At 44.6% G+C, this 24,236-nt stretch overlaps 1 protein-coding gene across 1 annotated transcript; it reads right to left on the bottom strand.

The window, feature by feature from the left end:
- Positions 1–23,425, bottom strand: LOC132591575 (zinc finger protein RFP-like). Its single transcript, XM_060270783.1, has 7 exons — positions 22,750–23,425; positions 20,596–20,691; positions 19,453–19,683; positions 17,063–17,085; positions 13,804–13,922; positions 11,655–11,687; positions 1–5,705 (listed from the first exon to the last, which is right to left on the bottom strand). Exons 1-7 carry the CDS (start codon positions 23,164–23,166, stop codon positions 5,188–5,190), a joined length of 1,437 nt encoding a protein of 478 aa, XP_060126766.1. The 5' UTR covers positions 23,167–23,425; the 3' UTR covers positions 1–5,187.
- Between the last annotated feature and the right edge of the window lie 811 nt (positions 23,426–24,236).

Here is a 24,236-nt window from a genome sequence, read left to right as displayed (position 1 = left end):
CGTAGAAACTATTTCCGGCGCCAGCGACGGCCATTTTCTGGTGCCCATAGATGGGCAAACCGGCACCAGAAAAGTGGCTGCTGGCAGGAGCGGATTTAAGGGAGATTTACGGGAGAGGAGCTCAAACGGGAGACCGCCGGGAAATGGTAAGGAAAAATGGGGGTTTCCCAGGGAATACGGGGTACTTGGCAGCTATGTCTTGTGCAATTGGGAGTCGTCCCTCATGGAATGGGGCTGATCTCCTAAGAACTGTGGGAACTCTGAGGAGATTGGGATGGCTGAAGCATGAGAAATGGCTGGTGAGGTTGAAACTGAGGAAGAGGCGGCTCAGGCCTTGACTCTGCTCCTGGGAGACCAGCCTGGGCAGAAAGTGGAGGAGGGACTGGGTGCTTGCGGGTGCCCTTTTTAACACATTTCACAATGGGAATTCCAAGCAAATCTCGAGAAGCCCCAAAAGAACCTCTCCAGATTGTGTGGAGGGAAAACAAAGGAGTGGAAGTCAGTCTGGTGTGCAGGTTCTTCACAGGGTCAAGCTCTGCCCCCAACCCAAGCCTTCAAACCCCCTCCCAGTGTTCACAAACACCATGGAGAGCCAGGGCTCCCATGTCCTTCCGGCCGGCCTGCCAGGTATCTCACCCTCCAGTGCAGTTAGAGATATCGACCTAGACTCGGAGAACCTAGGCACGCTGTTGCAGAGTTCACGTAGCTTGTGCGGCCACAGAGAAAGAGAAACACGTGTTGGCATATTTACAGGCGTTTATTAAGCATATCTCAGGAGAGAGAAAAACATGTCCTCTCCTTCTTCATCAGCACAGCAGAGCAAAAGCAAAAGCAATATACAATGGAAGTGCACAGACAGACATGTGACATACAACAGCTACATGCCTGTACCTTAAGGTGGAACTGAATTCCCACACCCTGTTCATTCATGAGACATACAAAGAACCCAAACACCACTAGAGGACTGTTACCCAGAGTTACGCCATTGATGGGGGTCCCAAACTCTGCATAATAGACAGTTCAACACCCATGAAATATCAGTCCCCATCCCTCCTGTGGAATTATTCCACCCCTGGATATTTACCTTTCTGAGGGCAGCTACAGATCGGTCCCTAAAGAGAAAAGGGAAAACTCAGGTTTGATTAAGACACAGAGACAAGATGAATGAAATATCAGTCTGAAATATTGAAATATCAGTAAATGATAAATATCAGTATGATGGCTTCTTGCGACCAGTGGCCTTGCTATAATAGCAAAGTAATTTACTGGAGGAAATAAAAGTCCATAGGTTTTCAACCTTTTTGGGTCCATGACAACCTGCACCAGCTACCTTATTTTCTGCAGCACCCCTGTGGGGCTCAGGATCCCAGTTGGGTCACCCCTTGCTTACCGACTTCCACCTAGTCTTTGCAGATGCTACTCAGGGATATCAAGGGAGATCCCTTCGTCCCCTTGGCAGAGAGAAAGACTTCAACTCCCTCCTCTCCTCCCTATCTCATTATACAGTACAATATAAAGCTATTTTTAGCCATCTCACCCCTTGCTTTTTCCTATAAGACCAATTGCAGTCCTTAAGAGTCGTCAACAGGTTTTCCCCACCTATCAGCCAATCACCCATTCCCACCACCCTTCTGAGTAATACCCCTCCCCACCCTCTCACTATATATAAGGGTCTGGTGACTTCTGTTTCAGTGTATCTGAAGAAGTGTGGATGCACACGGAAGCTCATACCAATGACAAACTTAGTTGGTCTCTAAGGTGCTACTGGAAGGAATTTTTTATTTTGTTTCCCTCCTCTCAGTCATCCCAGGAGCCCTCAGGCTCCCCCTGGTCTGCTTTTTGCATAAGAAACCACCACTAATTCATGCCATGCCTGCTTTGGACCTGAGAATTAAAAGAAAACCTCCCAAGAAGAATCCACAGCTATTTCCCCCCTCAAGATCAAGGGATCTCCTACCTTGAAATCCTCTTCCACACCGACTCTCCCTTTCCCCCCTCCTTCCTTCTTTCCCTCTTGAAGGATGGGATTCTTGGCTATTTCTACCATGTTAGCCAGTTGCAGATTGGAGATGAGGCTCCTTCTCTGGACTCTTTGTCTGCACTGAGGGCAGGAAGCCTCTGCCTCCGATTCCCCCCAGTACCGGATCAGGCAGGACCGGCAGAAGTTGTGCCCACACTGGATGATCACTGGATCCTTGAAGAAATCCAGGCAGATGGAGCAAGTGACTTCATCACGGAGACGCTGGATGTGACCCCCACCAGCAGCCATGGCTCCTTCTTGCTGAAGACCCGAGTTCAGTTTCGCTTTCTCAGTTTTCAGCCACTGGGATCTTCCTTTCCTGGAAATGTCTCAGTGATAGAGCTATTTTTAGCCACCTCACCTCTTGCTTTTTCCTTGTAAGACCAATTGCAGTTAACAGTCCTCAACAGGTTCACCACACCTATCAGCCAATCACCCATTCCCACCACCCTTCTGAGTAATGCCCCTCCCCACCCTCTCACTATATATAAGGGTCTGGTGACTTCTGTTTCAGTGTATCTGAAGAAGTGTGCATGCACACAAAAGCTGATACCAGTGACAAACTTAGTTGGTCTCTAAGGTGCTGCTGGAAGGATTTTTTTTTATTTTGTTTCGACTACAGCAGACCAACACAGCTACCTACCTGTAAACAGTGATCACGTGATCTTTATCTTAAAAAAAATATGTCCTCACGTCTTTACAGTTGCTGAATGTTTTCTTAAGGAGCAGCGAATGCTTTTTGACTGCTTCGCATGTTTTTCATTAGACACAAAAACACACATACCTAGTAAGTTGTGGTATTCATACTGTAACATTTTCATTCAAAGGCTTCCTTGTCATTTTTGAATTCTAGAAAATTTGCCTCTGCCCTAAATGGATGGGAGTTCTAATTTAGCAAACGGGACCCGATTCCGTGAAGAGAACTCCTAAAAGTCTGGTTGCTAATTCTAACTTAATTCATTTTAGGATGCTGGAAAGTAACTTCAGATTGAAACAGACGCTTTCAGCATTGCCAAAGTGGTCCGCCCTGTTTAGGCCCACGCTGCCCAGGTATAAATAAATCATCATCATCATCATCATCATCCACCTAGTTCAGTGTGGTCAACAATGACTAGTAGCAGCTCTCCAGGATTTTAGACAGGAAGCTTTTCCTGAGACGGTAGAACATAAGGCTCTTAATCACAGGATCACGGGTTCAAGTCCCACATTAGTGTGAATGTGCTTCTCAAACCACTTTCTTTGAACATAGGCATCTGTTTGTGAGGAAATAAGAATGGTTTCAAAGATCAACGAAAAACAAGCTAAAATAGGAGACATAAAAGGAAAGGGGAATGGGGAAGGAGAAGGAAAGGAACAAGCTCAGGTACTAGTTCTTAAAGTTATAATGACAGTTCAGGTAGAAACAGTGCAGGGAGCTTGATGGAGTGACTGTTACTAGGTGACAGTTGCAGAAGAGTCCAAGGCAGCTCTGAGCCACAGTGATAGAATAACCCCTATTGGTTTCTAACTCTCTCTGCTTTGCAACCTCATGGAATAATGGCATTTGCTCAGTTCTATGGATCCTTCATGGATCACTGCCTTGTCGGGGCGAAGGGGCTTAAATAACTTGGAGAAGTTATGTTTTGACCAAACGTGATCCACCTGGAGAAGGAATTGGCAAGCCACTCCAGTATCCCTGCCAAGAAAACTCCATGGACAAAGACAACAGGTATATAAAAGTTATGACGCTGGAAGATGAGCCCCTCAGGTCAGAAGGCGTCCAACATGCTACTGGGGAAGAGCGGAGGACAAGTACAAGTAGATTCAGAGCTGATGAAGCGGCTGGGCCAAAGCCGAAAGGACGCTCAGTTGCGGATATGCCTGGAAGCGAAAGGAAAGTCTGATGCTGTAAAGAAATTTTTTGCATAGGAACCTGGAATGTAAGAACCATGAATAATGGTAAGCTGGATGTGGTCAAAAATGAGATGGCAAGAATAAATATCGACATCCTGGGCATCAGTGAACTAAAATGGAAGGGAATGGGCGAATTCAGTTCGGATGACTATCATATCTACTACTGTGGGCAAGAATCCCGTAGTAGAAATGGAGTGGCCCTCATAGTCAACAAAAGAGTGGCAAAAGCTGTAATGGGATGCAATCTCAAAATGATCTCGATACGAATCCAAGGCAGACCTTTTAACATCACAGTAATCCAAGTTTATGCATCAACTACCGGTGCTGAAGAAAGTGAAATTGACCAATTCTATGAAGACCTACAACACCTTCTAGAAATGACACCAAAGAAGGATGTTCTTCTCATTACAGGGGATTGGAATGCTAAAGTAGGGAATCAAGAGATAAAAGGAACAACTGGCAAGTTTGGCCTTGGAGTTCAAAATGAAGCAGGGCAAAGGCTAATAGAGTTCTGTCAAGAGAACAAGCTGGTCATCACAAACACTCTTTTCCAACAACACAAGAGACGACTCTACACATGGATATCACCAAATGGGCAGCATCGAAATCAGACAATGTGTGGAGATTGCGAGGATGTATTTGCAGAGGGCATTTGCAGCTGACACCCTGTTCAGTTTCTTTTTCATTTTCTTCCTGTCTAAGGTCTCCAGAGCAAGGAACTATCCTTCCTGACGTGGGTAAAGGGGTTCATTTTTTAGTCATCTACTAATCCAATTATGCATGATTTTTTCAGCTGCATAAGGTCTTATGGGGAGAGGAAAGTATCCTGGAATTGCAGGGTTGTGAGGGGTCCCAAGGGTCATCTAATCCCACCTCCTGCAGTGCAGGAAACATTTGCCGAATGTGGGGCTCAAACCCACAACCCTGGGGTTAAGAGTCTCGCCCTCTGCCAAATCAAACATCTCAAAAGCAAAACAAGATTGAAGGTGAGGGAGTCCATTTGAGGAAAAGATTATTTATTGGGACAGCTAAAAGTGTGACTGTCTCTTTAAGAAGTAAGCTGCAGAGGGAATTGTGGGGAAAGGAAGGAAAATGCAAAGCAACAACAATCCATTTTTGTTTTGTTATTTCTGCTGATTTTGACTAATGAATCCCCTCAAAGGTCCCCTTGAAAAACTGCCCAGCGTGCTCTTGGTGGGTAAATGTTTTTTTATATCGGTCACTCTGGTCTGGAGAGAAACTCATGCTGGGCCTGAGAGGCAGATTTAGTCTCCTCAGGAGATACTGAAGTGGGTTTTATTCCCCCACAGAAGAAAGTAAGGGAGGAGGGTCTCTCCAGAGAACGAGACTCCTGAGTACGTGTAGAGTTTGGCTCCTGAGTCAGCGTTAGAAAAAGAAACCTCTCCCTCTCCATAATCCAGAGTCACCCGGATCCTCCTGAGCTTCTCCCTCAGATAAAGAGTAGTGAGACCAGGGGAGGTGGAGGCCAAGTACGCACCTTTCCACTTCCCCACAGCCCAGACCCCCTCCTCAGGACATAGGCAGAAGATTCCCTTTCTCCTCACAGACTTCCTGGCAACCCCCACATCCCACCCTGACTCACTTTCCACATTGACTTCCCAGAAATGTCTGCCTACTGTGAATCCCTCACGTCCCAACACACAAGGCTGCTCATTGAATCTCTCAGGATTGTCAGGCAGGGCTTGCTTTTCGTCTCCCCTTCTCAGTCTTTTCCGATCCTTGGACAGGATGAGGTCAGGATGGGCTGTGTCTGGATCCAGAGTGACATTTGCTGTTGGGAAGAAGATGAGGGAAAGAGATTAGACAGCATCAGGAGAGAGACAGAGACGGACATCCTGATAAATAAATAAAAACAACTGAAAAACTCAGATTCCATTTCAGATGAATGGGATTTCTTTGCATCGCCTGCAAGACTGAGACTCCTTGCAGACTCTCATCTTCCTTGTTGTTTTTAAATCAGTTTCCTTCACTTTTGTTATATTAAGTGTGTATTGTGCCTGCCCTCCTCTCAATCCAGGCATTTTCTAAGAGGAAAACCCACCCAGGAAACCTTTTACTCATCTCTTCTGTGTTAGCGAAGGGGAAAAAGAGGAGAATTGGAGGAGGCAGGAGAGGAGAGAAGCTGCTTTCCTCTGACAATATCTGTGGAAATTAGCCTTTGGGGACCTCTGGGTTGGGGTGGGGGATTAAGACCCCCTAATAATAATAATAGTAACAACAACAACAACAACAACAACAACAACAACAACAACAACAACAACAATTTAATCACATTTGCCTACTGCCCTTCATCTATAGGTCTGAGGATGGTTCACAGGATAAAAATACAACACAAAACACATTTAGGCATCATGTCACTTTTGCAGGGGTCACATTCTGGGCCAAGTGAAAATCACAGGAAGTGGTGAGCCTGTTTATTCCTGCTCTCCATCTCTCTCACCCACTTGGTCTCTCCTTGCCTTCCTCCCCGCCATCTTGGAAGTTTAGGGCTTGTCGCCAGGGAAGAACAGGCAGGTGGCAGGGCAATTTTACAAAGGACTGCTTATTTCTCTCAGATCGCTCCCAGAGGGTTCGGTTGGGCCCTTATATGTCTAACATGCTTAGGACTAACACAGGAACACAACAAGGATGTGTGCTTAGTCCGCTCCTTTATACTCTTTATACCTATGATCGTGTCGCTGCCCACCCTAGAAATAGGGTTGTCAAATTTGCAGATGACACAACCGTGATCGGGCTCATCTCTGATAAGGAGGGTGAAACGGAGTATAGAGATGAGGTGGAGCGGCTGACAGAGTGGTGCAGAGTCAACAACTTGCTCATAAATACAAAGAAAACTAAGGAGCTTGTGGTAGACTTTAGGAGACAGAAGAACGAGGTCCAGCCACTTTTGATTGACGGAATTTGTGTAGAGAGGGTAACAACGTTTAGATTTCTAGGCATTGAGTTACAGGAGGATCTGTCCTGGAGTGTTAATACAAGGGGGCTTGTGAAGAAGGCGCAGCAGAGACTGAATTTTAAGGAAAAACCATCTTCCACAAAAGCTGCTGCTTGCCTTCTATCACTGTGCCATACAGAGCGTGCTCACGTACGGTTTATGTGTGTGGTACGGAAGCTGTACTTCCCAGGACAGAGCAGGGCTGTGCAGAATTATTAAAACAGCAGAGAGCATTATTGGCTGCTCACTCACCACCTTAGAACAAATCTACACCACCAGGTGCCATAGAAAAGCACTAGATATATCAAGAGATCCAACGCACCCTGGTCACCATTTCTTTCAGCTCCTGCCATCGGGACAGAGATATAGAACAATGCAGGCAAGAACGAGCCGTCTCAGGAACAGTTTCTTCTCTAGAGCGATTTTGGCCTTAAATGGAAAGCCTGGACTTTGAAGTCATCTTATTTTACTTGTTATTTTGTATTATATTTACTGCTTTTAATTAGGTTTTTGAAATTTTGGATTATGCGGAATGCTTTATCGGAGTGGATGTAGCAACCGAGTAATTTCGTTGTTCCCCAAGGGGACAATGACAATAAAGATATCTTATCTTATCTTATTCCATGCTTCTCTTTTGGATTTAATATATAGCATAAGACTAGTTCCCTGGGGGAAGGGGGGAATAACTCAAAAGGTTACCAATTAGGGGCTGAGACAGTCATGATAGGCAAGTGTAGAGTTGCTGTATTTTGAAGAGCAAAAAAGAAGACACATTTGCCAATTTCTACTCTTAACCATCGTGAAGCTGAGGCTCCAATACTTTGGCCACCTCATGAGAAGAGAAGACTCCCTGGAAAAGACCCTGATGTTGGGAAAGATGGAGGGCACTAGGACAGTGTTTCCCAACCAGTGTGCCTCCAGATGTTTTGGGACTACAACTCCCATCATCCCTAGCTAGCAAGACCAGTGGTCAGGAATGATGGGAGTTGTAGTCCCAAAACATCTGGAGGCACACTGGTTGGGAAACACTGCACTAGGAGAAGGGGACGACAGAGGACGAGATGGTTGGACAGTGTTCTCGAAGCTATGAACATGAGTTTGACCAAACTGCGGGAGGCAGTGGAAGACAGGAGTGCCTGGCGTGCTCTGGTCCATGGGGTCACGAAGAGTCGGACACGACTAAACGACTAAACAACAACAACAACTCTTAACCATGGATCGCTATGACGACACTCATTTTAAATACCCCTACTCTATTTAGGCTTTCGAAGCAGTGATATACTGCTAGTAGCAATGTTCTTAATTTAAACAAAATAATAATAATAATAATAATAATAATAATAATAATAATAATAATAAGTATTGCTCCCTCGCTTGCCACATGAAAGTATTTGGGCTCGCGTTCACATCTTTGTGAACATAAGCATGCACAGAACAATTTATTAAACTGTTAAAAATGTACATATGGAGTCTCCTTAAGGGCAGGGGGATGTTAACTCTTGCCCTCCCAGACTCCTTCTCCAAGATCTTGTAGCTGAGCCAGTGTCTTTTTAGTTCAGCCACAAGAGAAGGGTTTTATACAGTATGTCGCTAGCTTAAGATGCTGCACTTTTGCGATTCTCTGATTTAGGCTAGATGCCTTAGATCTGAGTCTATTGCACTAGAAATTTTTTCTAGTCTGAGAAAAAGAGGACACATGGAAACCAGTCCTGGAAAAGTTCACATGGAAAAGCAACCCAACTCTTGGCAGGAATGAAACTCTTCCCTACTCAGTCTGATCCTTCTGGGTAATTTATCTCCCCCCTCTGCACCTTCAAGTCCACCCTCTCTGCCTTTGTGGTACTAACAGCAGGGGCTAGAGTCAAGTTGTACAGAAGAGACTCTTTACCCCCCATAAAGCACTAGTCGTCCCCCTCCTGTGAATTGGGGTCTCCATGTGAAATTAATCTCTGAAGATTTCTGAATGACTGAACATCTGAGGAAGCAAAAAGGCAGACTGAACAAGCTTTCATGCAATAGCTAAATAAAAAACTTTTTACAAAACATTACCATAACATATCATCTGTTGTTTCCTTATTTCAAGCAAAATATTAAATCATAGAACAAATAATTGCAAAGACGACAACTGTAGACCTAAGAAGTGATGTTAAATATTCTTCAAAAGATTATTCTCAAGAATTAGGATCACTAGGGCTAAGGAATTAAAACAACTAATGTGTTTAGCTGTAATTCCTGTATTAATAATAATAATTTATTATTTATACCCCGCCCATCTCGCTGGGTCTCCCCAGCCACTCTGGGCAGCTTCCAACAGAAAAACAGAACACAATAATCTATTAAACATTAAAAAGCCTCCCTGAACAGGTATTGCAGGGGGCTGGACTAGATGATCCTTGGGATCCTTTCCAACTCTTATATTCCATGATTCCATGGGGAATTCAGAAATGGTAAACCATTTAGATCAGAAAATGGCAAAATACAATCATTCAAAATCCACAAATGAAATGAGGATCTGAACTGGAGGGCTGGAGGAAGATTTAACATCTGCCCCAAGTAAACTGTTGGGGAAAAGCTGTCGAAATTGGAATTTCTAAGCATGCTGCCAAACCAGATTGCAGAGGAAGAATCAGCAGACCTTTACCCTGTAATTCCAAGTGTCTCGTGCAATTGGGAGTCGTCTCTCATGGAATGGGGCTGATCTCATAAGAACTGTGGGAATTCTGAGGAGATTGGGATGGCTAAAGCACAAGAAATGGCTGGTGAGGTTGAAACTCCGAGGAAGAGGCGGATCAGGCCTTGGCTCTGCTGCTGGGAGACCAGCCTGGCAGGAGGTGGAGGAGGGACTAAGTGCTTGTGGGTGCCCTTTTTAACACACTTCACAAGGGGGAAATTCAAACAAATCTCGAGAAGCTCCAAAAGAATCTCTCCAGATTGTGTGGAGAGAGAGAAAAATGCAAGGGAGGTTACATATGAATCAGAACTTTGTACTGATTGAGCAGGATTTTCCTTAAGGGCTGTCATGAAGTTAGAGGCCGCCTTTCCGTCTCTACCCTGCCCTCCAGTCCCTTCTCCGAGGGCCACTGGAATTCCGCTGGGAGGACCAAGCGCACGCCCCTGTACTTCACTGGTTAGAACGCTCAAAACTCTCGGTATCGCTGCCACCACTGAATTCTTAAGGTAATCCAGACAGAAGTTGGCCTGGTAGAGTGCGAATGGGTTAAGGACAGGATTTAGCAATGCAGCCAAGAGGAGACAAAACCCAAGACAAAATATATTTTAACTATTTAAAAGTAGAGTTAAACAAAGATGATTAAGCAGTTCTCAGAGAATATTACAATTAAAACAACAAGGGTATAAACTAAGTTATACATACGTATGAAGGATAGTAGGAAATATCAAGGCATGCCATTTCCATCCGGCAAGGTACCCGAGAGCACATGGTTTTACATTAGCTCAGGTAAGGCACAGCAGGGATTCAGCAAAGCAAACTTCAGCCTCAGCTCTCACTCTCTCACACATTTCAAAGCTACAAGTCTTAAGGTTTCATCCATAGCTGCCAAGTACCCTGTTTTCCCCGGGAAAACCCCGTTTTTACTTACCTTTTCCCGGTGGTCCCCTGTATCACTTCGTCTCCCGTTTTTCTCCGTTATTTTCTCCTGCCGACGGCCATTTATTTTCTTTCTGATTTGCCCTTCTATGGGCACCAAAAATGGCCACCACCAGCTTCAAAAGTCGCATCTACGCATGTCCGGAAGTGCGTAGACGGGACTTCCGGTGTCGGCGGCGGCCATTTTTGTGCCCATAGATGGGCGGAGCGACACCGGAAGTTGCGTCACACACTTCCGGACATGCGTAGAAGTGACTTTCGAAGCCGGCGGCGGCCTTTTTTGGTGCCCATAGAAGGGCAAAGCGACACTGGAAGTTACGTCGACGCAACTTCCGGTGTCACACGTCTGCCGGTCCCGGATTCTGCAGTCCGGGACTTGGAAGGTAAGGGTTTCATCACACATGGGATACAAAGTCAATAAACCAATCATGCCCTTCTTTACTTTCAAATGGGCCTATGGATGACCGACAGAGTATTGTTCTGTCATCTCATTAAGAGTTAAACCAGATGTTCTAAGTTTACATATCAGTCACCTTAGAGAAGAGACTCCCTCTTACTTCCCAGGCCTGGCCGGGAACAGTAAACCAATTAAGGCCAGCCCTTCGTGATTCTAACACCCTTTCTCCTTGAACATCCTTTCACAGCTGTAACAGACCTTCAATTAGCATGTAAATCAAAGGGAGGGGGGCTGACAGGAGATAAATTCCTTCCTTAAGGGCAAAAGGACAGTTTCTCAGCCACAGATTCAATCCCAGGCTTCTTCACGGCATTTGCAGTGTGCACTACGAAGAACCAAGGTTCCTAATAAAAGTACACTATTATGCTACTTCATGACAAGGGCTTTTGTAAGATATAGTAAGGGTCTGAGGCTTTCCCCCACAATCAAGCAGTAGATAAATTTACGAAAGAAAGCAAGGTCTATAAAATTGAGAGGAAAACCAGAATAATAGGTAGGAGTCTGGTGTGCAGATTCTTCGCAGGGACAAGCTCTGCCCCCAACCCAAGCCTTTATACCCCCTCCCAGTTCATTCATGGGACACACAAAGAACCCAAACACCACTAGAGGACTGTTTCCCAGAGTTATGCCATTGATGGGGGTCCCAAACTCTGCAGAATAGATGGTTCAATACCCATTAAATATCAATCCCCATCCCTCCTGTGAAATCGTTCCAATTTACCTTTCTGAAGCTTTTTTCCAAATAACAGAGCATCTGAGGAATCAAAAAGATATAAAGTGTAAGGGCAACACTCTTCCACCTGAAATAAATCTCCATACAAAAGTAACACTTCACAACATAGCATCCTCAGTTTTCAATCACATCCTTTGCTGTACGTTTTGGCACCCAAACATCAAAACCTGGAAGTGAGTGTTGCAAGAGCCACGCCTCAGAAATTGACCATTTTGGAAATCGAATGTCCTTCTGGAGCAGATTACGGTCCAAGGTTTGACTGTACAATTATTAAATAGTACAGTGGAACCTCCTGCCAACCTAGTACAGTCATACCTCGGTTTACAACCGCCTCCGTTTGCGAACGTCTCTGTTTACGAACACCGCGGACCCATCTGGAATGGATTAATTCACTTTCCATTACTTTCAATGGGAAAGTTCACTTCAGGTTAAGTACGCTTCAGGTTGAGTACTCCACAGACCCATCTGGAACGGATTAATCCACTTTCCATTACTTTCAATTGGAAAGTTCGCTTCAGGTTAAGTATGCTTCAGTTTAAGTACTCCGTGGACCGTCTGGAACGGATTAATCCAATTTCCATTACTTTCAATTGGAAAGTTCGCTTCAGGTTAAGTACGCTTCAGTTTAAGTACAGACTTCCGGAGCCAATTGTGATTGTAAACCGAGATACCACTGTAGTTCAAAAGCACGTCAAAGTGTAAGTAGATAAATAGGTACTACTCTGGTGGGAAGGCAAAGGGTGTTTCTGTGCGCTGCTCTGGTTTCACCAGAAGCGGCTTAGTCATGCTGGCCACATGACCCTGAGGACAAACATCGGCTCCCTCGGCCAGTAAAGCGAGATGAGCACTACAACCCCAAAGTCGTTTGTGACTGGACTTAACAGTCAGGGGTCCCTTTTTACAGTGGAACCTCAGAAGCTGACCACCTTTGAACTCGAATGTTTCGGCTTCCGCAGCTTCCGATTGGCTACAGGAAGCTTTTTAGCCAATTGGATTCCACGCCTTGGTTTTCGAACCATTTCGGGAGTCGAATGGAGGTATGACTGAATAAAAAAATAATTAAAAACTATGGGCGCGTCGCACACGCGCAGGAGCGTGCCTTGGGGAGCGACGAACTCGGGGAGCAACCGGCTCCCCGGAACCAATTGTGGTCGTAAAAGGAGGTATGACAGTACAATTATTAAATAGTACAGTGGAACCTCAGAAACCAACCACCTTTAAACGTTTCGGCTCCTGAAATATAGAAAAACGGAAGTGATTGTTTTTCAGAAGCCAAACATCTGGCACAGCTTCCACGGTTTCTGATTGGCTGTAGGAAGCTTTTTCAGCCAATCAGAAGCCACTCCTTGGTTCTCGAACCATTTCGGGAGTCAAACCAAGTCCTAAAATGGATTAAATACAAGAACTGAGGTACTACTGTAGAAAAAAATAATTAAAAACAAGAAAATCATACGAAGAATCTATGAAAATAACTAAAGCTTTAAAACTCAGCAATCATAAAGCAGGCTTACAAATAGCAGAATTAAAAAATTCAGCATGAATCCTGATGGTCTCTGAACTTTGTCACAGAAATTGGGCTCTACATTCTTGGACTGGAGGGGAGGCAGAGCGATAGGAATCCTGTAAAAGGATAAAGAGGGGAGATGGAAGCAGCCTTAACATCTTCCCCAAGCAAGTTGTGGGGTAAATAATTAAAACCAAAATTGTGAAACATAAGGAGAAACAAAGGTTGATGAGGAAGGCTTGGCAGGGCGCTCATGCAAAAGGAAGCCCTTCCTCACAAACATTCTACAAATTGTTCAGATTGTTAACAAGCAGAATTGTGCCCTTTGACTCCATTCAGAGCAGGAGAACCTCTAAAAGGACAACCCCAGATTGTGTAGACTGGGAACCAAAAGGAAAAGGAGGTTCCGTATAATTGAAAACAGATGCACTTTGTTTCAGGCTTTCTTTACAAGCTCCAGTGACACAATCAATATACATGGGACATTCTAGGGGACAGGAAATGAAGACTGGAGCACCGAGAAGGAAGGTCTCCTGGGGTTCCTCAATTCCGTGCAATAAGAGCCTGGCATGTTCAGTTCTGAAGGAAGAATAGAATTCCCAGTGTGAAATCCTGGCAGCCATTTTTCATTACCTTTCCATTGTTTCATTGTATGCTCCACAAGGTGATTTAGATCACAGGTTTCCAAGATCCTGTTCCTCAGTTCTGGAAGGAAAGCCAGTGGCTTCACTGGACTCTCTCTTTTCTCATAACTGGTGAAAAGAAAAACAATGTCAGCCCATTCAAATCCACAATTTCTGAGTCTACTTTAAATTTAAATACTGCAGCCGGAATATGGTCAGAAACACAGCCAATTCCTGCTCCCTCGTGAGAAACTGCTGCCTCCCAAGGGGCAGGTGTTTGCCTGGGACAGGGTGGGGTGGCCAGCAGAGTGTTTGCTGTAGAGTGACGTAACTAGAAGGAAACAACTAAGGCAATAATTTCTCCAAAAAAGTAATTTTGCCTTGTTGTATGTGCCAGTAAAACAGTCTTCTCTTAGCGACACTTGAGAAAACTCAAAATATTTGTTTCTGGAACTTAGGGATCTCTTGCTTTGATATATTAGATAACCTCTGCTCTAGAGTTAGTTGTTTGCAGAATATGAGACAGATCAGTTGACAGATTCATTCCCTGTCTGCAGTCATTTTTTAAAAAAATATTTTTTATTGAAGATTTTAAACTTAAAACATTTATCATAGCATCATAACATAAACATTTAACCTACAAAGAGGAAAAAAGAAAAAAGCTTATAAACACAGAAAAAAGAAAAATCACAAAAAAGAAAAGAACAAAAGAAAAGAAAATTATTCAATCTTATCTAATATTCTTTAACATAACTTCGACTTCCCCTTCCCGAGTCCATTTTAATCCCAACTTCAGCAATTTTCCCCATCCCATTTAACAAATTCCTCTAATACCACTATCTAAATCATCACATAATTAATTAATTCCAAATCCAATAAAATTCCCTTTAAAATATTCAATCTATCAAGACCCCTTAGCCTATAAATTCCCTAAAAAATATTCCCATTTATAATATATAATAACCTCACTCTTTTTCTATTACCCATATTTTTAATACCCCCCTCCCTCCCCTGATTGACAATTCCCTGTAAACCCCAACCAGCTCCTTATAACAATCCATTTTCATACCATTTAATCCATCCCTTGTTTAAAATTTCTTATATCTTTCACCCCACTCCATCTCTTGCCCACTCCAAGCCGCCCCCCCTCTCCACCTCTCCTTCTGATGTTCCATTCTCTGTCCCCAATTCCCTTTCCCAACTTTCTTCTTCTTGCCCCCCCCCCCCAAAGCCAGAACTTGTTTTGATCTTTTGTTTTTGTCTGAATATCATTGGCCAGAATCTGGACTCCCTCTCCCACTGAGAGGCCAGGATCCTAAGTCTTTTCTTGGGCTGGAGCCTTCTGGATAAAACTAATGTCCTTTGCAGCTTCTCTCACAAGTTGCCCAGGCTTCAAATTTTTCGGCTCATCTTGAACCTCATCTTGTAATTCCAAAGTATCCTTTGGGGGAAACAATTGTATCACTTCTTTGAAACTCTGTCTTCTATATTCCTGCACATCCTCCATCAACTCTTGAATTTGTTCCAACAAATGTTGCATACTGTCTTTGTCCAGTTGAGGACTCATTGTTATGTCTATCCAGATCCTTTGTGTTCTCAAATTACAGTGGAAGGCATGAGCTGCTATTTCCAAAGACTGATCTTTCCCAGGTTGCCTTCAACCCTTTTATTTATACTTGGTCCTTTACATATCCTGTAAAATCCAACTTCACTTTTTACTTCCAAAGCCTCTTACAACATGAATCCCGTGCTTTCAACACCTAATTCAGAAGTTCAAGAGTTCACAATAATAAATAACTTCCTAACCGGTGACTTCACAATGGCGGCCGGTCTTTGTTTCCAGGTTCTTGCCCCCAGGTTACCGAAGGGTTCGTTCCAGGTTTAGATTTTTGCAGAGATCAACAAGATCAAATCTCCTTCTCTTGGCTCTGCCCCACAGGGAAGGAGTCCAGCATAATTTTTTAGCGGATCTCCAAGTCCCATTTCAGCATTTTAGCTGCATGTTTTGTAACTGCTTGATTGTCTCGGTGTGTGTGTGGGGGGGGGGACAACCTCCGTTTCCTTTTTAGATTCCCCTCCCAAAGCCAACTCTTCTCCAATTATTAGTCCAATAAATTTACTTACAAGTCCAATCTTTATTTGGAGGTATCTGTCAACTGTCACCAACACGGAGCTTCGTGACCCAGAGGAAGCAATCTATCCAAGGCTCCGTCCCACTCTGCCTGCTCTCGGAGCTCCTAAAAAGGTGCTTCCCGGGCAGCGAGTGGGACTCTATGGGGCTCAGCTGGGTACCCACATCCCCGGGAGGCTCAATCTGGGGGTTCTCTGGGGAGTCGCGGTGCTCACATGGCTCTCCCCCCCCCTCGGGGCGCTAGGGTCCTCAGAGACCGAGGTTTCCCCTGCCGGTCGGCAAATGGCGACAGACCGGAAGTGCATCCCCTTTCTGCAGTCATAGGACTATAGTTTATCATATGACTGTATGTGTTTTGTTCCCACAGAGTGGATGTGACGTAGACAGGATGTTTGTGTACTGTTGTTCCTGAAGTGGAACTATTGTTTTCTTTGTTCTTTCTCTTTACTGCCTGTGATGCTAGAGAGAGAGAGCCATGATGAACCGCTCTGAATATCTGAGCTGGGCAAACAGAGACACACTCTGCATTGGGAGGCACTGTTTGCCTGTTCTGGGGGAGATCTTTCCAAAATGGAAGGAGATGACTTGTGACATCATCTCAATGATCACTGCAACCAACAGGTGGCACTGCTTTGGAAGAAGCAGTTGCAACTTTTGTCCTGTGATGTTTGGACTGTGTCCAGAGGCAAAGACTTTTGGACAGCTGCAATCGTGTCAGAGAAGACTAGCGGCAAAGAAGCAGAGCTTCAGAAAGGGGACTTTTGCTAAGTGCAAACCTCTTAAGGGTGCATAGCACCAGAGGGCCATGGAACTGAAAAAGCAGTTGTTGTTTAACAAGATCTTCCCCAGGTGCACAACCAAATCAAATGATTCATCAAAAGGACATTCAGACCAATACAAAATAAATTATACACATTGCAAAAGTAAAAGTAAAACCAAACTCACACTCTGCAGCATCTCACTGGAAAAACAGGATCCCCGCTTTGGAATTTGTAGCCTCCCAATTCTCCCCATTCAATTAGCACTATTTCCTTTGTGAGGTTTGGTTTTACTGCAGCCCCCTGTAGGGCCATATTTGAGGTTCTTGCATCACGGCCTCATGGAGGGATGCTAATGCGAATGAGCCAGATCCACTTACCTCTGCAAGGTGCTTCTCATATCCTAGAGGGGAAAAGAGAAGGGAATTAACTGAACACCACAAGCCACACTAGGAAGACCACCACCCCCCAGACCCTGGAGTGGAGGAACAGCCTGGCCCTCGGATGCCAGTCTGCCTGGCACATGCCAAGGTTTTGGCTAGGGATGGCGGAAGCAGACAGTTTTGGTTTCCCACAGATTTTATTTTTCCAATTTATCAATTTTTCCAATATAAATTTCTCCACATTTCCACATCAGTTTGCAATTTTTGTTTAAAATCCTTATAATATCCACCAGCATCTAAGGGAATTTCACGTTTTTGGATTCAATAGAAGATTCCAACCCATCTCATGTCTTAGATTCTAATTTATTACTTTTAATCCAGTTTGTATTGTGCAATTCAGAAGTAAGTAAGCCTACAGGATAATAATAATAATAATAATAATAATAATAATAATAATAATAATATAATTTATTATTTATACCCTGCCCATCTGGCCGGGTTCCCCCAGCCACTCTGGGTGGCTTCCAACAAAATATTAAAATACAGGAATTCATCAAACATTAAAAGCTTCCCTAAACAGGGCTGCCTTGAGATGCCTTCTAAAGGTCTGGTAATTATTGTTATCTTTGACCTCTGGTGGGAGGGCATTCCACAGGGTGGGTGCCACTACCGAGAAGGCCCTCTGCCTGGTTCCCTGTAACTTGCCTTCTTGTAGCGAGGGAACCGCCAGAAGGCCCTTGGCGCTGGACCTCGGTGTCCAGGCAGAACGATGGGGGTGGAGACGCTCCTTCAGGTCTACTGGGCCGAGGCCGTTTAGGGCTTTAAAGGTCAACACCAACACTTGAATTGTGCTCAGAAACGTACTGGGAGCCAATGTAAGTCTTTCAGGACTGGTGTTATGTGGTCTTGGCGGCCGCTCCCACTCACCAGTCTAGCTGCCGCATTCTGGATTAGTTGTAGTTTCTGGGTCACCTTCAAAGGTAGCCCCACATAGAGCGCATTGCAGTCGTCCAAGCGAGAGATAACTAGAGCATGCACCACTCTGGCGAGACAATCCGCGGGCAGGTAGGGACTCAGCCTGCGTACCAGATGGAGCTGATAAACAGCTGCCCTGGACACAGAATTAACCTGCCTCCATGAACAGCTGTGAGTCCAAAATGACTCCCAGGCTGCGCACCTGGTCTTTCAGGGGCACAGTTACCCCATTCAGGACCAGGGAGTCCTCCACACCTGCCCGCCCCCTGTCCCCCACAAACAGTACTTCTGTCTTGTCAGGATTCAGTCTCAATCTGTTAGCTGCCATCCATCCTCCAACCGCCTCCAGGCACTCCGGACCTTCACCGCCTTTACTGGTTCTGATTTGAAAGAGAGGTAGAGCTTGGTATCATCCGCATACTGATGAATATCCAGCCCAAACCCCCTGATGATATCTCCCAGTGGCTGCATGTAGATGTTAAAAAGCATGGGGGAGAGGACAGAGCCCCGAGACACCCCACAAGTGAGAGCCCAGGGGTCTGAACACTCACCCCCACCACCACTTTCGGAACACGGCCCAGGAGGAAGGAGCGGAACCACTGTATGACAGTGCCCCTAGCTCCCAAGCCCTCTAGATGGTCCAGAAGGATGTTATGGTCGATGGTGTCAAAAGCCGCTGAGAGATCCAGCAGAACTAGGAAACAGCTCTCACCTAATAATCCTACCAGGGCACTGTCCCAAATTGTCTTCCACATAAGTCTCCAAATTTCAAATCCAAAGGAGTAATAAAACAACACGGGTCCAAGTGGTTCTGCCTTTTCCCTACCACTTTCCCTCTGGAGAAACCAGCTCCTTAGTGCAACATCAAAGCAAAGATCAATCTGGAGAAAACCTGGCTGATGTTTGCTCTCATTCAGCAGTAAACAGTGGGTTTTCCTGGAGGAAAGGGGTGGTACAAGCAGGAGTCTGGATGAGTCCCTCTGTCTTGCTCTTTGGTCACTGTGACTGAGCACCATTTTGGGCCAATCTGGATCCATTGTGAAGGTGATCAACCCAGAAGTTGTGGAGGGAACGGGAAGAGAAGCTTGGTCAAGAGATTGGCTCATGTTGGAAGGAGGCCTGGATGCATCTTTGGCTAAGCCCAGCACAGGGCAGGAAGGCAGCATCGCCAAGCAGGAATGCATTTGCCGACAAATCACTAGCAACGAGCAGAAAACCACCTCCAGTTCCATCAAGACCACAGAAAAATCTCTAGTCTGCATTCAGGTGAGTTAAGCATCCCAGGTCTCTTGCGTCTTCCTGTCCATTACAAATCTGACTAGAGGCTCCATCATCTGAGCCCCTGAACTCCTTGCATACATGAAAGGGGCACATAAAGGATAGGAGGCAGCCTTTTCCTGTCACTGTCTTACCTGCAGGAGTTCACTCGCTGGCTGCTGACACTTTTCCTCCATCTCCTGGATGATCTTCTCAAGAGAGGAGAGTTTCCTGGAGAGTTTTGCCAACTGCTCATCCCTTCTCCCTGCAATCTCCTTCTCCACCTCTTCCACATGATTCAGCAGACATTTTTCCTGTTCTTCCAGGAACTGGCGCAGTTCTTTGAACTTCTCCTCAGTCTTCAGCCTCTCCATTTCTGTTAATTTCTGCAAGAAAAGAGGAGATCTGAGTGTGGACAATGGTCAGCCTTCAAAACATCCGGAAGAGAATGATGAGAATTCCACAGGCAGGGCACTTCTGATTTTTCATAGACATGAAACCTCCAGTGGCTAAAGAGGCAAACATTTATTTTGAGGGGAAGCCCTCTCCATAGCTGTTTCTGTTTACTTCTATTTCACAGAGAGCTACAGCCTAAAGCAAGGAGCTCTTTTTCTAGCCACGGATGTTCCCTGCATGTGTTGGGGCATGGCATAACCAGAGTCTAGAGAACATCCATGAACATAAAACACCCCTCAGTTTAGACTGGAGCCATTTAGGTGTAGGAAGGCAACAGAAACAGAGGAGGAGGAGGAGGAGGAGGAGGAGGAGAAGGACAAAGTGCAGAGTTCATCCCCATAGCTCCCCTGTTTTCTTTAAATGTTCAAAATGGCCTGAGTTTCCTAAAAATGAATAAGAGCGCACATTTAGAAAGACAATTCTTTAGAAATATTTATGGTAAACCAGGATTTGCATTGAATTGCTTCCGCCCTCTCAGCTCACAAGTCGTTAGGCTTCTCCTTGACTCCTATTCACATAATAAATGACAAGGGGAAATAAACTCAATCTAGCTGCATTTCCTTTGAAGTTCACACCTCTGATATTTTCAAGGTTGATCAAGCCAGGTAATATTCACAAAAAAATGTACTTATGCTGGTAAAGTACAGATCAAAATATTTATACAAGGAGGTAGCTACCCTAACATCTGATTCATTTTCAGAATAATTAATTAATACACAGACTGATATGGAAAAATGAGAAATGGGGAGATGTTGAAATGGGCTTATTTCCCCATCCCTCCTCAGTGCGGACGACATTCTTCAAGTGCTTGTTCCCTCACTAGTAACAATAGAGACACCTACAAGGAGGTCTTTGCTCTTCTTGACTAGATCTTCTTGATAGGCCAGAATTTCCTCTCTCTCTTTCCTCAGAATCTCCAGGCGGTGACAGATCTCTCCCTGAAAAGAAAAGAAAAACTCGGGTTTGATTGAGACACAAAGAGAGGAGATGAATATTACACAGGCTTCTTGCACCCAGTGGCCTTGCTGTAATAGCAATGTAATTTACTGGAGGAAATAAAAGTCCAGAGGTTTTCAACCTTTTTGGGTCCATGGCTCCCTGGACCAGCTACCTTTTTTCTGTGGGGCTCAGGGACCCAGTTAGGTCACCTCTTGCTTAAGGACTTCTACCTAGTCTTTGCAGATGCTACTCAAGGATATCCCTGGCAGAGAGAAAGACTTCAACTCCCTCCTCCCAGCCATCCCAGGAGCCCTCTTGCTTCCTTTTGGATGCTTTTTACATAATAAACAACCACAAATTCATGCCATGCCTACTTTGGACCTGAGAATTAAAAAGGAAACCTCCCAAGAAGAATCTACAGTTATTTCTCCACATCAAGATGCTGACTTTTAGTGCTGACTTTTAGTGATCACAGAGTTTCTTTCTAGGTGCTCACAGACTGTTTGCTTAATGATCTGCTCTAGAATCTTTCCTGGTATTGATGTCAGGCTGACTGGGCGGTAATTGTTTGGGTCCTCTCTTTTCCCCTTTTTGAAAATAGGGACAACATTTGCCTTCCAGCAGACTGGAGGAGGGCAAATGTTGTCCCTATTTTCAAAAAGGGGAAAAGAGAGGACCCAAACAATTACCGCCCAGTCAGCCTGACATCAATACCAGGAAAGATTCTAGAGCAGATCATTAAGCAAACAGTCTGTGAGCACCTAGAAAGAAACTCTGTGATCACTAAAAGTCAGCATGGGTTCCTGAAAAATAAGTCATGTCAGACTAATCTGATCTCATTTTTTGACAGAATTACAAGCCTGGTAGATGAAGGGAACGCTGTGGATGTAGCCTATCTTGATTTCAGCAAGGCCTTTGACAAGGTGCCCCATGATATTCTTGTAAAGAAGCTGGTAAACTGTGGGCTAGACAATGCTACCATTCAGTGGATTTGTAGCTGGCTTACTGACCGAACCCAAAGGGTGCTCATCAATGGCTCCTCCTCATCCTGGAGAGTAGTGACTAGTGGGGTGCCACAGGGTTCTGTCTTGGGCCCAGTCTTGTTCAACATCTTTATCAATGACTTGGATGATGGGCTTGAGGGAATCCTGAGCAAGTTTGCAGATGACACCAAGTTGGGAGGGGTGGCTAACACCCCAGAGGACAGGATCACACTTCAGAATGACCTTAACAGATTAGACAACTGGGCCAAAGCAAACAAGATGAATTTTAACAAGGAGAAATGTAAAGTACTACACTTGGGCAAAAAAAATGAAAGGCACAGATACAGGATGGGAGACACCTGGCTTGAGAGCAGTACATGTGAAAAGGATCTAGGAGTTTTGGTTGACCACAAACTTGACATGAGTCAGCAGTGTGATGCAGCAGCTAAAAAAGCCAATGCAATTCTGGGCTGCATCAATAGGAGTATAGCATCTAGATCAAGGGAAGTAATAGTACCACTGTATTCTGCTCTGGTCAGACCTCACCTGGAGTATTGTGTCCAGTTCTGGGCACCACAGTTCAAGAAGGATACTGATAAGCTGGAACGTGTCCAGAAGAGGGCAACCAAAATGGTCAAAGGCCTGGAAACGATGCCTTATGAGGAACGGCTTAGGGAGCTGGGTATGTTTAGCCTGGAGAAGAGAAGGTTAAGGGGTGATATGATAACCATGTTCAAATATATAAAAGGATGTCATATAAAGGAGGGAGAAAGGTTGTTTTCTGCTGCTCCAGAGAAGCGGACACGGAGCAACGGATTCAAACTACAAGAAAGAAAATTCCACCTAAACATTAGGAAGAACTTCCTGACAGTAAGAGCTGTTCGGCAGTGGAATTTGCTGCCAAGGAGTGTGGTGGAGTCTCCTTCTTTGGAGGTCTTTAAGCAGAGGCTTGACAGCCATCTGTCAGGAATGCTTTGATGGTGTTTCCTGCTTGGCAGGGGGTTGGACTGGATGGCCCTTGTGGTCTCTTCCAACTCTATGATTCTATGATTCTAAGATCCAGGGATCTCCTACCTTGTACTCCTCGAAAGCCTCCTCCAGAGGAATCACCTTGTGATTTTCATGTTCCTTTGATCTGTCACACACCACGCAGATGGGGGCTTCGTGGACTTTGCAGAAGAGCTTCAGGGGCTCCTTGTGCTCCTTGCAGACTCCTCCGTCTCCCTTTCCCTCTTGAACGCTGAGATTCTCGATTAATTCTACCATGTTAGCCAGTTGCCGATTGGAGATGAGGCTCCTTCTCTGAACTCTTTGTCTGCATTCAGGGCAGGAAGCCTCTGCCTCCGATTCCCCCCAGCACTCGATCAGGCAGGATCGGCAGAAGCTGTGCCCACACTCTGGGCTGGTCACTGGATCCTTGAAGTAATCCAGGCAGATGGAGCAAGTAGCTTCATCACGGAGACGCTGGATGTGACCCCCTGCAGCAGCCATGGCTCCCTCACACAAGTTAAGTTTCGCTTTCTCAGTTTTCAGCCACTGGGAGTTTCCATTCCTGGAAATGACTGAGTGATCACGTGACCTTTCTTTCTTTCTTTTTAAAATGTCCCCAGGTCTTTGCAGTTGCTGAATGTTTTCTCAAGGAGCAGCGAATGCTTTTTGATTGCTTCCCATTTTTTTCATTACACACAAACATACACATACCGTACCTAGTAAGCTGTGCTTTTCATACTGCAACATTTTCATTCATAGGTTTACTTGTCATTTTTTAAAAAAATAATTTTTATTAATTTTTTTCTGTAAAAGCATAGACTCACAATAAATAGACACACGACAAACAAAAACAAAACCTATACTAAAGCAAAAACTATTACATCACTCTCTCTATACAACCCTCACTTTCTTTATGTTAACTTCCAATTATTCTCTCTGTAAACTGTATATTAACCTTAATTTATCGCACAGGTATAACTTTCTACTTGCTGGTTCTTATCCCATTACATTTTTTCTTTAGCAAAATAAAAAAATCCCTTCAGTAGCACCTTAAAGACCAACTATGTTTTTATTTTGGTATGAGCTTTCGTGTGCATGCACACTTCGTCAGATACACTGAAACAGAAGTCACCAGACCCTTATGTATATTCAGAGGGTGGGTGGTGGGGGTGATGGGTTTCTCTAGGTTTTTACCAGGTTCAGTATTGGTCTGCCGCTAGGATTCCGATTTACCATTACTCTTTAAATATTCATTAAACATCCTCCATTCCTTCTGTATTTTTTGTTTCATTTGTTGCCTTATTCTTCCAGTGGCTTTTGGTAAGTTTGCCAATCCATTATGCTGGGCATATTTTTGTTTTTCCAATTTCTCGCGACCAAGACTCTTGCCGCTACTATTCCATACATTAACAATATTCTTTTTGTGGTTTTAATATCCTCTGGTATTATATTTAGTAAAAATAATTCTGGTCTTTTTCTAAGCGTACATTTTAACATTTTTTAAAGTTCCTCGTAGATTTTATTCCAGTATATGCATATTTCTGGACAGTTCCACCACATGTGAATAAAAG

This window comes from Zootoca vivipara, chromosome 2 (assembly GCF_963506605.1).
Source record: "Zootoca vivipara chromosome 2, rZooViv1.1, whole genome shotgun sequence".
In the NCBI taxonomy this organism is placed as follows: domain Eukaryota; kingdom Metazoa; phylum Chordata; class Lepidosauria; order Squamata; family Lacertidae; genus Zootoca; species Zootoca vivipara.
This window is presented reverse-complemented; position numbering and strand designations above follow the sequence as displayed.

Coding starts and splice junctions, on each gene's coding strand:
- LOC132591575 (XM_060270783.1), bottom strand. CDS start 23,166: ATGGCTGCTGCAGGGGGTCACATCCAGCGTCTCCGTGATGAAGCTACT. Junction 19,684..20,595: donor AGAAGAGCAAAGACCTCCTT/GTAGGTGTCTCT, acceptor CTTTTCTTGCAG/AAATTAACAGAAATGGAGAG. Junction 11,688..13,803: donor TACAATGAAACAATGGAAAG/GTAATGAAAAAT, acceptor TTGATTCCTCAG/ATGCTCTGTTATTTGGAAAA.